Source organism: Dermacentor variabilis, chromosome 2 (genome assembly GCF_050947875.1).
Source record: "Dermacentor variabilis isolate Ectoservices chromosome 2, ASM5094787v1, whole genome shotgun sequence".
In the NCBI taxonomy this organism is placed as follows: domain Eukaryota; kingdom Metazoa; phylum Arthropoda; class Arachnida; order Ixodida; family Ixodidae; genus Dermacentor; species Dermacentor variabilis.
The window spans coordinates 124,848,075-124,862,136 of record NC_134569.1 but is presented as its reverse complement, the minus strand read 5'-3'; the positions used below and the strand labels follow the sequence as shown (position 1 = coordinate 124,862,136).

The 14,062-nt window shown below is 43.3% G+C and overlaps 1 protein-coding gene across 1 annotated transcript in view; it reads right to left on the bottom strand.

Annotated features, from left to right (window-relative positions):
* Nucleotides 1-3,966: 3,966 nt before the first annotated feature.
* LOC142572651 (uncharacterized) overlaps nucleotides 3,967-14,062 on the bottom strand; it is a 43,979-nt gene continuing 33,883 nt past the window's right edge. The window contains exons 7-9 of the mRNA XM_075681921.1: nucleotides 12,960-13,084; nucleotides 5,012-5,043; nucleotides 3,967-4,748 (exon numbers count right to left, since the gene is read on the bottom strand). Coding sequence (XP_075538036.1) covers nucleotides 4,689-4,748; nucleotides 5,012-5,043; nucleotides 12,960-13,084 — 217 coding nt within the window. The 3' untranslated portion in view covers nucleotides 3,967-4,688. The remainder of the gene's footprint in view (nucleotides 4,749-5,011; nucleotides 5,044-12,959; nucleotides 13,085-14,062) is intronic.

The following is a 14,062-nucleotide window of genomic DNA, read 5'->3' as shown; positions in this document are numbered from 1 at the left end:
AGAGACGACACATGAACGCAACGTCCCGGTCAGGGAATTGTCAGCCAAAGTGGGATGAGCCAAAGCGAAGGCTTATTTTACCATTTATTTCTTTCTCTCACGGAGAACAAGTGGCAAGAGAAAATTTGAAGCAAAGCGGCCACACAGGTTGCTGTTGCATTGCGTAATTACGCAGTAACGGGCGGGCCGCCGTGCAGACTTCTGAGGGGCAGACGCAATTTCTGCAAGCAGCAGAAAATACTGCGTCTATGTGGGGCCTTGGGATGCTGTCAGCTGTGTCCTCGCTCAGTTTCTGGCCGTACTGTCACATTTTACGTGAAATACCGCAGAGCAGGCTGCTGGGCGCTGTTTTACTCACCCGACGGCTGTAATGATGTACGCAATGCCACGCCACCTTGCTCGTGGCGTGCGATTTAAACTGCGTTAGGAGAATGCCGCCTCTTCAGACGAGATTTTCTCTTAAACTAAGCGTTTTCTTCGCACAAAACACACACTGAGGAGTATGTTGAATGATATACAGAAAGTGTAAGTTGACATACTTGCTTGCAGTGGCCATTTAAATGTCAACCCTAGTGTTTCTTTTTTACCATATTAGGATATTGTCATTTTCAAATGGCATTGACAGTCCTGTCACCGGTAGGGTGGTTCGATTTGCTTAGGAATTCATCAATAATTTTAAATAACCAATAAACGAGATATTGAAACCGAAACAGGTAGCTGCTTTGCGTGATGTCACGATCAGTCGATGATGTCAGATCCCAAACAACCATAATGTAGACATGCAGAATGTGTGCTAAACTTGCAGTACATGTGGTGCTAACACCAACGAAGCGAAGCTGATGTCTCCTGACCACACAGGGAGCTTTTACAAATTTTCCAAACTATACAGGGTGATTTCAGCGACAGTGGCGGTGTAGTCTCTGACGTCACAAACACAGGGAGGTCAGTAAAAAGTCATGAGTCGGGAACGCAACCAATATTTAAAATTCATTTTCAGGAAAACTAAATGACTTGCAGCCATATTGTTTTCCACAGATAATCAGAGTGTAAAAGAGAGCATATATTCAAAATTTTGTTAACGTCAGTGGACATCGAAAAATCGTCGGAGTTGACCTTTAATGACTGTAGACCGTCTCCGCTCAAGGAAGTGGCAATCGTCTATGCGCATATTTTTTTTTGCTATTAACCATTAATGCGATAACGTAGGTCCTATTAAGTTGTCTGTCACTGCAACATAACACTGTGGCAATTCGCCGCACCACTATTGCTTACATGACAATAGTCAGGCCAAGCTTAGCATACACCTATTTAATCTGGAGTCCCTATGAAAAACACTTGATAGAACCAGGGTTCCTACAGAACATTTGACTTAGAATTAAAGGACAACTCAAGGATGCCAAAGGCCAGCATTCAAGGAGGGAGAAAAACCTTGTTCATACACACACACACCGAAAAATAGCAAAATCACCTTCTTAGCTGCTATTTCTTCCAGCTCCTTAGGTGCTTTTCTAAGTTGACTTTCCCACTGAAATGTCAGTTGCCTTCTGGCATGATAATTAGTTGTCTGTGACTTCAGCCAAAGTTACTTGTCATGTTAAAGCCAAATTGATACTCACTTTCCACCAGGCATTTCAGAGACTAGGGCTAGAAAATGGTGCCATGATGACTGCAGTGTGAACCCACTAGCAGAACAATATGGTGGAACGGCTAGGTCGCTTCATCTGGCTGTGTAGCTCCACGACGGCAACAATGATATAAACAAGCCTGTTGTCGACGGCTGTGGACACACCACATTGTAATTGTTTATCTTCCCCATATAAAGAAAATATGTTTGCCGTTACAGTGTCCATGGCACAGCCTCTATGCGGAGTTTGTTACTTTGAATGTTCACAGGTCATTCACAACACCTATTTTAAAGGAATTCAAGGAGCACATGTATTTTCAAGAAGTGTTAAGGGCCCTTTGATCTCTTTTTGCAAATTCAAGGGTTTTCAAGAAATCCAAGGAAGTGTACGAGCCCTGTATAACACAAAAATTAGCCATCAGATTCATATACCCCGACTGCCTTGATTTGCTCCTGAGGGCAAACTTGCAACCACTTTCACAACGAAGAATAATTTCTAGACAAGTTCATTTAAACCATGGTCACATTAGAATACAGCAATCTGATTCATGAATCTTTCAAGCTCTCACCAAGAATGAATCATTGCAAAGCAATTTCTTACCCATTGCATTGAAGCCCACAAATATTTCGTCTGCAATCTCTCGTTGGAATAATCTACCCAACATTTTTGCGTGTTGCAGTACCACTGATAGATTTGTGAAACATATCCAATGTATTCAATTTTCATAGTCATTTTAATATTGCTGATAATTATGGAAAAGTGTGTGTGTGAACCTCGTAAACAGATGTAGATTCGGCCAAACTGGTGGCAAGTTCTTATCCAATTTCATTTCTATTTACATTGCTAATTATAAATTTCCACTAAACTAAACATAACAATTACCCTCATCTATGGTTTCTTTGGTTTCACTGTCTGTTTTTATATATGGTTGTGACCCACGTATACTGAAAGACTAAAACCAAAAGGGAAACCTTAGCACTTTTAATAAGTCTAAATCTACTACACCTAAAGTTCACTGATAGCTTCAATTACAAGCAGGAAAGAAATGTTAATGAACGCCAAAATTTTGATGTCATTGTGCCTTAAAATTCTGATCATATGCCCTTCAGGTGCCAAATAAATTCAATTCATTAAAACTTCTCTTTCACATTTCTTGAGCCTTTGTAATCATGAAAAGCATACAGCTGCGGAGCAGATAAAGAATTTTCAATTCCTCAGAGAGTTTTGTCATCTACGGAATGTGGACTCCATGCGAGAACGCTCTACAGGGACATCACATATAAGAACATCAACTACTTCATGTCTAACATATTTGGAAAGCACCTATTCAGCCATTTGAAAGATATGTCTGATGTAAAACACTATGAACGATTAATTGAATGGCGAGTCACATGACAACATACTGACACTAAGAGAAAACACGAAAAGCCATCGATTTTTCAACTTATTTTACTAAAAATCATATAGTACCATTCGAATTTGCAGCTCAGATAAAATCAGAAGTATTTCAACATCTACGTGACATGTTTTATATACCTTCATGCACTATCTCGGGTGAACATTTGCACACATAGCACCTGAAAGGGATGTGACCAACTGACACTTGTAGACTTGCCTGGCGCAACAGATATATGCGGGCCACATGACAATAGACCATTTTCCTAATTTGAATGTGCACTTCTTTGGGATACAGGTTAGCCTAACTAATGGTAGTGCCGACTATCGTTCAAATGAAGATCAAGTGCTTCATACACTGGGGCTTGTCTCTTGAGCATGATTTCATCACGAGAGCTGTGTCCACATTTCCCATGCCATAATACAAGCAAACTGTGCTTGTAGACGCTGTTTGTAAAAATGACTACAGCACCATTAGTTGGGTAAACTGCCTCGCAGGAAAGCTAGCTTTACAATTATGAAAAGAATCTATTGGCTAACTGGTACATCACGGCCGCTGTGGACATTGGTATATGAGAGTAGAATTTATGGACTTCATAAATGCTGTTATGTTCACATGATATTTCGGTCTGGCTATCGCCGGTAATTAGATACTACCCAATAATGCAGCACTACAAGTGAATTATGCCATTAGAAGCCTGTTTCTTCTTACAGCTAGAGCACACACACACAAAAAAAAGAATAACTGTGGACTCCGCAGAACTCACTCTGCAGCCCAACTTGACTGCAGCATAAATCTAAATCTTCTAGTATGCAGCAATCATGAAAAATGTAATCATGAATTACGTGTAATCACGTAATCATGAAAAATTCCTTCTAACATACTCTGTCTCAAAAAAAGAAGTACACTGCAACCTTGAATGCATGCAAAGGACAGCAGACATCCTTAATCTGGTGATGTGTTTAATGAGTTACTAAGAATGTCATATACAGTGAATGAACCATGAATGAGTTATTCATAAAATGTTAACATACAAGTCGAAGGATGAATGTATGAAAATTAGTTTAAGCAAACCTTCATCTTTAGTGGCACACAGCCGAAAATATGAGGTATAACACGACGGAACCATGACATAAGTTTATGATAACACAAACCTCGCACGACAGAGTAAAGTTCATTTTTATGTATATGTGCGGCATGATACAGATGAAGGACAAGGAACAGACGACACGAGTGCAAAGTGACAGCTGCCCCTCATCAGTTTCGTGCTGCCCATATACATAATGCTAACCTACCAACTCGCCAAACTTGTTGTGTTGATAAATTTCTTTGCCATAAACTCGGGTTCAAAAAGTGAGTACTCAAATATATCCAAAGATCCATGAGTTTACTTTTAGGCAGAGTTCACCAGAACACAAGGATAGGCCTGATTAAAAACATTTTAGAAACCGCGGTAACTCACACAAGCTCCATAAAGTCTATGACGTTAAATTTTCTGAAGAGTACAAGCGGATGAGGAAAACCAAGCACACATCTTTTACGTGGCCTGCTCAGCCTTGTAGCATGAGTGTCTGGCGACTGCAGGACATGTGATGCTTGAGATACATTAAGCTTCACAAGCTTGTAAGCTGCTTGGTCAGAGGTCGAGGCATGAAGTCATGGTCAATCTACTTGTTTGCAGAAGACAGTTTTGTTCGTCTGAGGTTGTAGCTGCTCTTCACCACATTCTGCAAGATAAGATTTAAGAATATAACTGCAGAGCAGCAAGGGGATGATGAGCTTGCACTAAAAATTGCACAGGAGGAGTAGCGCCTCCTCAAAATTCCACTATGCCAGAAAAGTTAAAATTACCCTTCCAAGAAACCAGCATTTATGCTTCAGGAAGCACAGATGTATAGCTTTATAGGCATGCACTACTGACAACATGCTCAGACCTATGGATCTTTATCTTACGACTAGCATATGGAAAGAAAAATAAAAGAGGACTTACCTCCTTGTCTGCTGGAACAGGACTGAGGTTGGCTGCACAGAAATCACATGCAATTAAATGTAAGCACATACAATTGAGAAATAACAAATTCAACTTTTCAAACCTATTGAGAAATTATTGATAACACCTTTAGCAGCCAGCTGTATACAGAAGCATAGACAAAGATGCAAGGACAGCTCTGTTGGCCCATCAGGTGTCATTGAACTTGGTAGTATACATTGAAGGTTGAAGGTTGTGAAGTGGCATGTAGGCCGCACTTAAACACAAGAATTTTCAAATTAGGCAATAGCGGTGGCTGCTGAGCCTGGTGCAAGAAAGCAGTGTGTGGCACTATTACAGTTGCACCGCTGATACACCAGAGGTTCACTGTTAGAGGATATGGGAGAAATTTATATGTTGCGTCACCATGGTGCCGAGAGGCAGGCTTCACTGCGAATACGAAGCCCTCGCTCTTTGACTCGACTAAGATACGCACGCGCCATTCCTTCTTTGCCTTCTCCTGCCAAGGGACGATGTCACGCTTATGTCATGTGCCGGACCTTTCTTTTTCCTCTAACTTCGCAGTAAAATGCCAATTACACAAAAATAAATGAAGGTCACATTTTCATTGTTCTTTTTAAATTTGTCTTGGAAACCAAGCACTAGCATGCCAGTCTGATGTCATACATGTTAAATTATTTTCTCTTGTTTGGGCCATTTGTGGCATAGTATGTTCTCAAAACTTTTCAGGTTTAATCTCTGGCTTCTGTCGAATATACACTGTAGTCCAAATTTAGCGATACAAAATTAAGTAGGCCTGGGCAGATGGCATTGAAACCCATGACATCAGGTCGAGCTGGTGCAGGAATTTAAAGGGGTATTGCCAGCTGCGTTTCGCTTTTGCTTCTTTCCCGACTTACCATGCCTAATCTCACGGTAATTATGGCTTTATTGGTACTATTGTAGAAGGGTAAATTACTAACAGATTACTCTTTAGTGCCCTTTTAAATGAACTCGGACTCATCAAGACAACAGATCTCATTTCTATTATGACAAGGTACAAGTGTCCACATGTAGTAGTACAAATGAGGAGAATGGAAATAGAGGGGCTCGATTTTTGTTAATCATGACCATATAAAGCCAGGTGTGAGACCGGGCTAGTTGGTCTTCTATGATGATGTAACTAGCACAAGAGGGGACACAGAACACAAGAAAGGAGACAGGGAAAAGCACTTGTCCTTGTCGCCTTTCTTGTGTTCTGTGTCCCCTTTTGCGCTGGCTACATCATCATATTAAGCCAGCAGGCAATGAAGTCAAGGAAAGCATAGGGGTAATTAGCTATGGTTCAAATTGAAATGTAGATAAGATACCACCTTGTTGCTGGCGGGGACAAGTTATCGATGAGGACACGTTAATTAAGGTTGTGATTAACAAAAGTATAGCCCCCTTGCTTCCCTTCTCCTCGTTCATATGTAGTAAAGTGTGACTAAACAAGGAATGAAGATAACCAGATTCAGTGTAGCCACCTTTGTGCTCAAGTTTTCCATGATAAAAAGTTTGAAGTTATCATTTCGTTCGAATATAATGTGCCCCCATAAACTTCACGTGCACGCATCCGTGCTTTGTTAAGGGGAAATATATATATGTATATTTAAACGCCTTTAATTCTACATTTAATAGGCGAAGCCTTGCAGCAAAAAAGGGGAGCTCTATGGGGAGCTCTAATATTTGTACTGCAATGCTGTTGTACCGCCTTTCCAAGCTATAATTCGTTTGGCTATACAGTAAAGGCTCGTTATTTCGACACTCGTTAATTCGGAAATTCGGACGGCTCTATTGGTCCTGGCCAAAGTGCATGCGAGTCTATGGGACCGAACCTTAGTTAATTCGTCAGAATTTGGCCCCGTACCGCTTAATTTGGACAAATGCTGACAGCTGCTGCTACACGAAAGTGTGGTAAAGCAGCGCTGGCACCACAGGAGTGAAACCGAAACCTGAGAGGCATCGCCATCGTCATCAATTAGTGGGGGCGATCGCAGCGTCACCAATGCCGGTGTCTTCTTTCTTCGCTCCGCCGCGTCTTCGACGCTATTTTCCCTTGTGTTGTTGAGTTGGCATCATTTCTTCTTGCGGAGTTTTCTTTTTTGGTTGTGACCGTGCTTTGCATGCCACTACCATTGTGTGCTACAGTGATGGCAACGCCGGCAAAGCGGCAGAAGTATGAAGCCAAGAACTTGGCGACTAAGGTGGAAATGTAGCAGGCTTTGAAGAATGGCGAATTGCGACAGCACATTATGACCAACTGCAATGTGAAGCAGAGCACATTGGGAATGTAGCGTATTTATTCGAATCTAGGCCGATAGTTTTTTCAAATAATCATATGCCAAACTTTAGGGTTGGCTTAGGTTCAAGGATTTTAAAAGAAACGCACCAGGTTGTAATATAAGATGATAAATATGGTGCATAGCTAGTGCCACTAGAAAAGTCAGTATCGCAGCTGCTATTAGCCATGCAATTAGCCAACTGAAGTACACGAGCGACATCGCTATTTTGACCTGTGTTGTATCGGCGTGTGGTGAGGCCCATAGCGTGGAGTTATCGTAATGGCACCAAATAGGCGATGCCACTGTAGTGCCGCATTCAAACGAAAAGTTGTGCTAGCCACAGAGGGATTGTCAAACGTTAAGGCTCGGTGGGACTTCAGCATAGATAAGAAAAACGTCCGCATTAGAGGGGGCAACAGGGGACGCTTTTTGTGTGTGCCGCAACAAGGAGATGACAGTGATAAGGAAAATAAGCGCGCGATAACAGAGAGGAGCTGTTCATCGATATTGCACCACATTTCGATGTGTGCGAGCCGTGCCACACTGTCTGTGCATGCATGGGTGTGTGGAGCGAGCTTGTGCGTGTTAGCAAGCGTGTGTATGGTCTGGGCTATAGGCGATGAGGCTAGCAGCGATGATAACGCAGAGTGAGCTTGGCATGTTCATATTAAATAAATGCTGTTTTCATTCTGTGAATGCAGTCCTCACTTTCTTGTTCTGCCTACATTTGAGGTAACTTTTTTATTTTTTCTGGTTTCAAACGTTTGGTGGCCAGCTTAGCATCGGGGCCAGCCTAGATATGAATAAATATGGTACGTGAAAAATGAACAATAGATTCTTCAAGCCATTGAAAGCAAGAAGTTTCATGCATCAAGAAAGTGGTTGCGAACCGCAGCTCATCCCCAGCTCCAAGAAGGTTTGCTCCAGTGGGTTACTGGCAGTCACAACGCGCACCTGCCTTTGAGCGGACCTCTCATCATGGCACAAGGCGAAAAGTACGCTGCAATGATGACCATTAAATTGTTCAGAGCTTCAGAAGGGTGGTTCGTGAGGTTTCGGGAAAGACACGAACTCGTCTTCAGAAGTGTGTGCGGCGGAAAGGCCAGCATTGACGAAAGTGTGACCAGCCAGTGGAAAAATGTGAAGCTGCTTGAGCACATCACCGCATATGAACCAAGTGACGTGTTCAATGCAGACGAAACTGCTCTATTCTTCAGAGCTCTGCCCGACAAGACGGGCAGAGCTCTTCAGAGGGGAGCCGTGCATTGGTGGCAAGAAATGCAAGCAAAGGATAACTGTGCTTCTTGCCGCCAATATGACTGGCACGGAGCGCTTGCCACTTGTTGCCATCAGGAAGGCGCATAAGCCACGTTTAAAAAAAATCAAAAGCCTTCCTGTCGAGTACAGAGCGGATAGAAAGGCTTGGGTGACCTCGGACATTTTTCGAGGCTGGCTGTAGCAGTTAGACTGGCACTTCACGTCTAAATACTGCAAGATAATTATGGTTGTTGACAACTGCTGTGCACGTAACTGTACAGTTGGCGACTGATTTTTCGGACTCCAAAAATTCGGACATGCTTGATTATTCAGTCTGCTTCGCGGCACCGCCATTCTCCCCATAGACCATAATGTATAACTGCCAAAAGTTCAGACACCTTAAAACCTCTTGTCTGACTTTTCGGACACTCCTTGAGCCAACTCGATCGTGAGCACCATGCACCGACTCTGACCAGTGCATGGTTCGCCTTGCTGAACGCCATTTTTGTTTTGAACGAAGCCTCCTTGCTGCCCCACGAAGTGGCGCTACTGCAAATTCCCGCTCATCATCATCGTTTCTGCCTGGTTCGTAGCTACAGCAGTTGCGGTCTCAGCTTAGTAAGCCACGTCAAGACAATCCAGAAGCTGATTTGTTTCTTTCTTTGTGCACGATGCTGCGAGCAGGCCCCGTTTTTCGTTTGTGCGGCTGGTGTCGGCATGACGGCGTGGTAGTGTTTGCTTTGTGTGCTATGTCGAGGTTGCAGTGACCCATTTGCCTGACCAAATGGATCATTGCCTGAGCACTTGCGACAGTTTGCAGACTATTGGCCACTTGGAAGAGTTAAGAAAAATTGTGATGTCAGCTGGAATCTGTGCGAAAAAGCAGACGACTATTGCAATTGCAAAATACTTCAGTAAATAAAGGTACGCTTCTGCAACCTGATTTTAATGTTGTTTTTCCTGTTCATTTGTTACTTTAGCATTCGGATAATTCAGACATCTTTCCCGGTCCCGTGAGATCCAAATTAATGAGCTTTCACTATACAACAAGCTTGCCCAAGCCACCATTATTCATAAATTTCTTAAATTGGCTAAGTTTTGATTACGGATTGTTCTGCAAGTGTCTTTACTTTCAGCCACTTCTGGACAGAGAAGCCACGCCATTGTAGCACTGATTTGAAAATGGGTAAGACAATAAGCCCTATACAAATTGAGCAGCTATAGAATGTATGAAAAGCACTGATGGTCAGTAAAAATTTTATGGGCTGTTTGAAGACTCAAGAGCAAATATTACAAGCCAACAATTTTCTTTCAATCGCCTCTTTCATATGTCACTGACCTATGTGGCACAAAACTACATTTTCATAACTACAGTGGGCACGTCAGCTGTTCGCCAACAAACATGAATCCATTCCTGGCTTTCATATGGATTGTTCTTGATTCGGCTGGATCGATCAGTGTGTTTGCACAAGCAGAACCTTATGTCATCGCACTGGCCAAGTTATATGATGGCGAGTGCACACAATGGCTTCCTCGCTACCTCGGCAACCAGGATAAAATCCCACCGCCCTCAAGTTCGACGTCGTCGGAGCTGTGTACAAGAAGCTGGCCTAACCACAGTACCTTCAGTGGGCACATAAGCTGTTTCGTGGTGAACATGAATCCATTCCCATTTTTCATGCAGTCGAAACCAGCTGCATAACCAGAGCACGGAACGTCATTTCGAGGAGCGCGGCTTTGCACTCGTGGCAGCCTCCCGGTTTCAGTTTCCCACGCTCTGATAACCGAAATTCGCTGTATCACAGTTCCGCGGGCAAATGAATTTTTCAAGGTCTACAGGTTGACAGGGCTTCTACGAAGAGTTTGCTTCCATTTCCCAATTACGATGAGCCAACAGAAACTGAAGGTGTAAAAGTTACATGTTCTTTTTTAGTTAATTAGGAACTAATTACCACATATCACCTGTCACCCCGTGGTCGGCAGCGCTGACGGCATGTCTCCGAAGGAACCATCCTTTTTGATTAAAAAGCGTTAAATAGCTCATTGAGTGAAAAATCCAGCCTCCGGCATTTGTAGCAGCCTCAATTCTCATTGGCACGAACGCACTTCATCGGAGCAGAGCACACAAAATGGAACAGCAGTGTGCCAGGTGTTGTACGAGAGGAGAGGGCACCAGCGCAACGCTACATCCCCCTTGCTCTTAGAAGTTTGCGTTATTGGCGCATTCTAACTGCACCTCGGTAAGGCCATATGAAAACAAGCCAAGCATCTCAATGGATTCGCTTGCCAGCGAGGAGTTCATAACTCAGCTTGAACAATTGAACACTGCTCAGCGGTGTACAATTGGACATTAATGCTTTTGCATTCACAACTCATAAGAAGTGCTTAGATGGCCTCGGATTTTATTTCAGAAGGGCTATTTTTAAATATTACTTAGTCTTCATACGAACACCTTGGATATCCTGGATATATATTCATATATTATCCAATTTGCCATCCCGCTGGTTTTTGGCCGACTTCATGAGCAGGTATCACACCTGACAGGTTGTTTCCAGCTTCAAAAAACTGCGCTTCTTTTGTGCTTGACATAAACAGTAACATAATGCGTTAATGTTCAAGTGACGTGCTACCCAAAAACCCTTTTCATGCACATTAAGGCAGGTAACCTTGAATGTTTATGTTCTCAACCTGGGACTCTCCGAGAGTACTGAGAATTAGACAACGGATTTTACTACTGCAAGCACCAGCATTCCATGTTTCTTATCTCAGAGGAAGCACGTAAAATTTGCGGCCGTGCCACTAGATGGCGCAGCCTGTCCAGAAAGAAGCGCAAGAGAGCAGTTCAGTTGGCGCGTTTCTGAGCATTTGTATGCACTGGCATGCCATGCATTTCGGAGGCCATGTGCAGGCCTCGCGACAGTGGGAACACATTGTGTCACTATATTGATTAAATGCTAACACATTACAGGCCACCAGTCATAGTGGATAGTGGGCTCTGCCACAATTCTTCATTTCTCATTTGTATGTGCTTATAAGTACTGCTGAACCTCAATATAACGAACACAGTGAGTATAATGAGTTATCAAATACTATAACGAAGTAAATCAAATTTCACTCGCCAATCTCAGCACATGTGATGAATGCATGCTTGCAAAGAAAATTGAATATAATGAAGATATTTTTGCATCAAATCCGGCTTCATTATAGCGAGACTTGACTGTACATGTGTTTATTTTCCTGGCTGTGTACAGGTATTTCACTGGCATGAAGAGAGGCAGGCATTGCACCAGGGTTGCCCCTAGAAACAACATGCAGCATGCACTTTGGTTAATCAAGTCACCACGTGAGGAAAGTCAGTATATAGTCTTTCCTAGTCTTCTTATAGTCTATAGTCAGTATATATATAGGAGTCAATTCAAGGTCAAGCTATGAGGGGCTATTTGACAGAATGACAGACGATAGTTTCCTGGACCAATCAGGAGGGTCTGAAAGTGTGCAACCATGTCACTGTAATTGTTGCAAAATGCAAAGGTGAGCTAGTTAGTGAGCAGTCAACACGAAAAATAAAATCAGAACAACAACAGGACAGTGTTACATCCGCGTCTTCTATTGTGTCCCATTTTCATGATGACCATTGTGACTCTACTGCAAGATTTCGCGATTGCTGCATGTGTCTTGTGCGTTTTTTTTTCATTACCCTCCTCTGTGTGAACTGCGAGAGTTCACAGCTAAGAAAGTAGCATTGCCAAAGCACTGGCACGTAATGAACAGTTTCCCAAGTACCCAATATAGGCTGTAGATTGGCTTGACAAAGGCACTTAGGCTAAAATTTTGTTAAGTTGCTCTACTGCTACACTGGAACACCAAACGCCTCTCCTATTAACTTTGTGTGTTCATTATTCAGCAATAATTGATCCAATTTTTTGCACACATGTCCAAGAGTAAACAGCAAAAACAGCTGTTAGCAGAAAATGCAGGCGAAATTGAAATTTAATTGTGGCGTTTTATATGCCAGAACCCCGATCTGATTATGAGGCACGGCTTTGTGGGAAGATCCGAAGTGATTTTGACCACTTGGGATTCTTTAATGTGCACCGAATGCATGGTACAATGGTGTTCTTACACTCCGCCCCCATCGAAATGTGGCCAGGACCCGTGACCTTGAGCTAAGCAGTGCAATGCCATGGCCACTGGGCTACCACGGTGGGTGAACCTAAATTATGTAAGCCTGAATATTGAAAGCTGACAGCACTTCAAATCAACTCAAAGAATCGGGAACCTCCAAACGACCTAAAAGACATTCTTTACTTTGTGCAAGACTTGCAGTGGAATCAATGACAGCAATTATGCGACCCTAAAAAAGGAAGAAAAAGAAAGGAGGTGCCTACCTTGCTTTTCCTTGGACGTAGTATTCAAATTCGTCGAACGTTGAGGCTCGACACCTGGCATGTTCTCTTTGCTGGCCAGATGCCTTCGCATTGAGCCGCCAAGTTTAACGCTCTGGCTGGCTGACCTAAAAAAATGGAGGAAGAGACGACAAAAATTGACCTGCTGTCAACAAAATGTCATTTGTTTCATAGTAGCAACTGTTGAAGGGGTACTATCATGACATTCTCGACTTGTTCTTTTTTTCTCATTAGATCGAGGTACAAGTCCTCTCATCCCTCGAAAAAACACACATGCGAGTGTCAGACTGGTCTAAATAATTTACTACAATAGTTTCACCCAACAGGCACAGCACTGTTTGCGATAGCAAATTATTAGACAGCTATACGAAGTAAAACGAGTCACAATCCCTTACTAAGTCAACAAGAACATTGTCAGGTGCACACAGGCGACCTCGAATACATCTCACTCGATGACCACGGAGACTCATCAGAATGCTGGCGTGGTGAAGAGTGGCAACAGTGGCGAGCGAACTCCATTTCGTGCTGTCTCTCGCTTCCACATGCGCTAGGCGCTACCTCCGGTGGACTAGCCTTCAAACCCAGCACAGATTACTTCCAAGATAGGACGTGTGTGCAGCTGCGCTCAGATGCTGCTGCTGGAGTAGAAGAGAAGATGAGCACTAACCTGCCCTGTTCCCTACCTTCGTAGCGCATACATGTCTCCCTGCTACACCCCTTACGCATGAGAGAATACGGCGCGCACCCTCCCCACCTTCCTCCCGTGTGAGTGTAAGAAGACACTGCCGTATCAAGCCGCCATCCCACTTGGCTCAGCCTCGGAAGCTTCCACTCGCACCTACAGCATACGGCGTGCAGCCTCAATGTTACCGCAGCTGGACTTTGTACAGAACATCACAGCGATGGTGCCGCAGGTAGCTGAAATTCGCCTTGAGTGTCCATATAGTTGCTATTGCAATAATAAGCATTTCTACGAGCCAGTTTTGGCTTTGGTACCCAGTAGGTGGACGCATCATGACAGCACAATGCACTAGCTCACTTCATCGTGCGATCACAGTGTCTGCTACATGCAAGCCTAGCTGGAA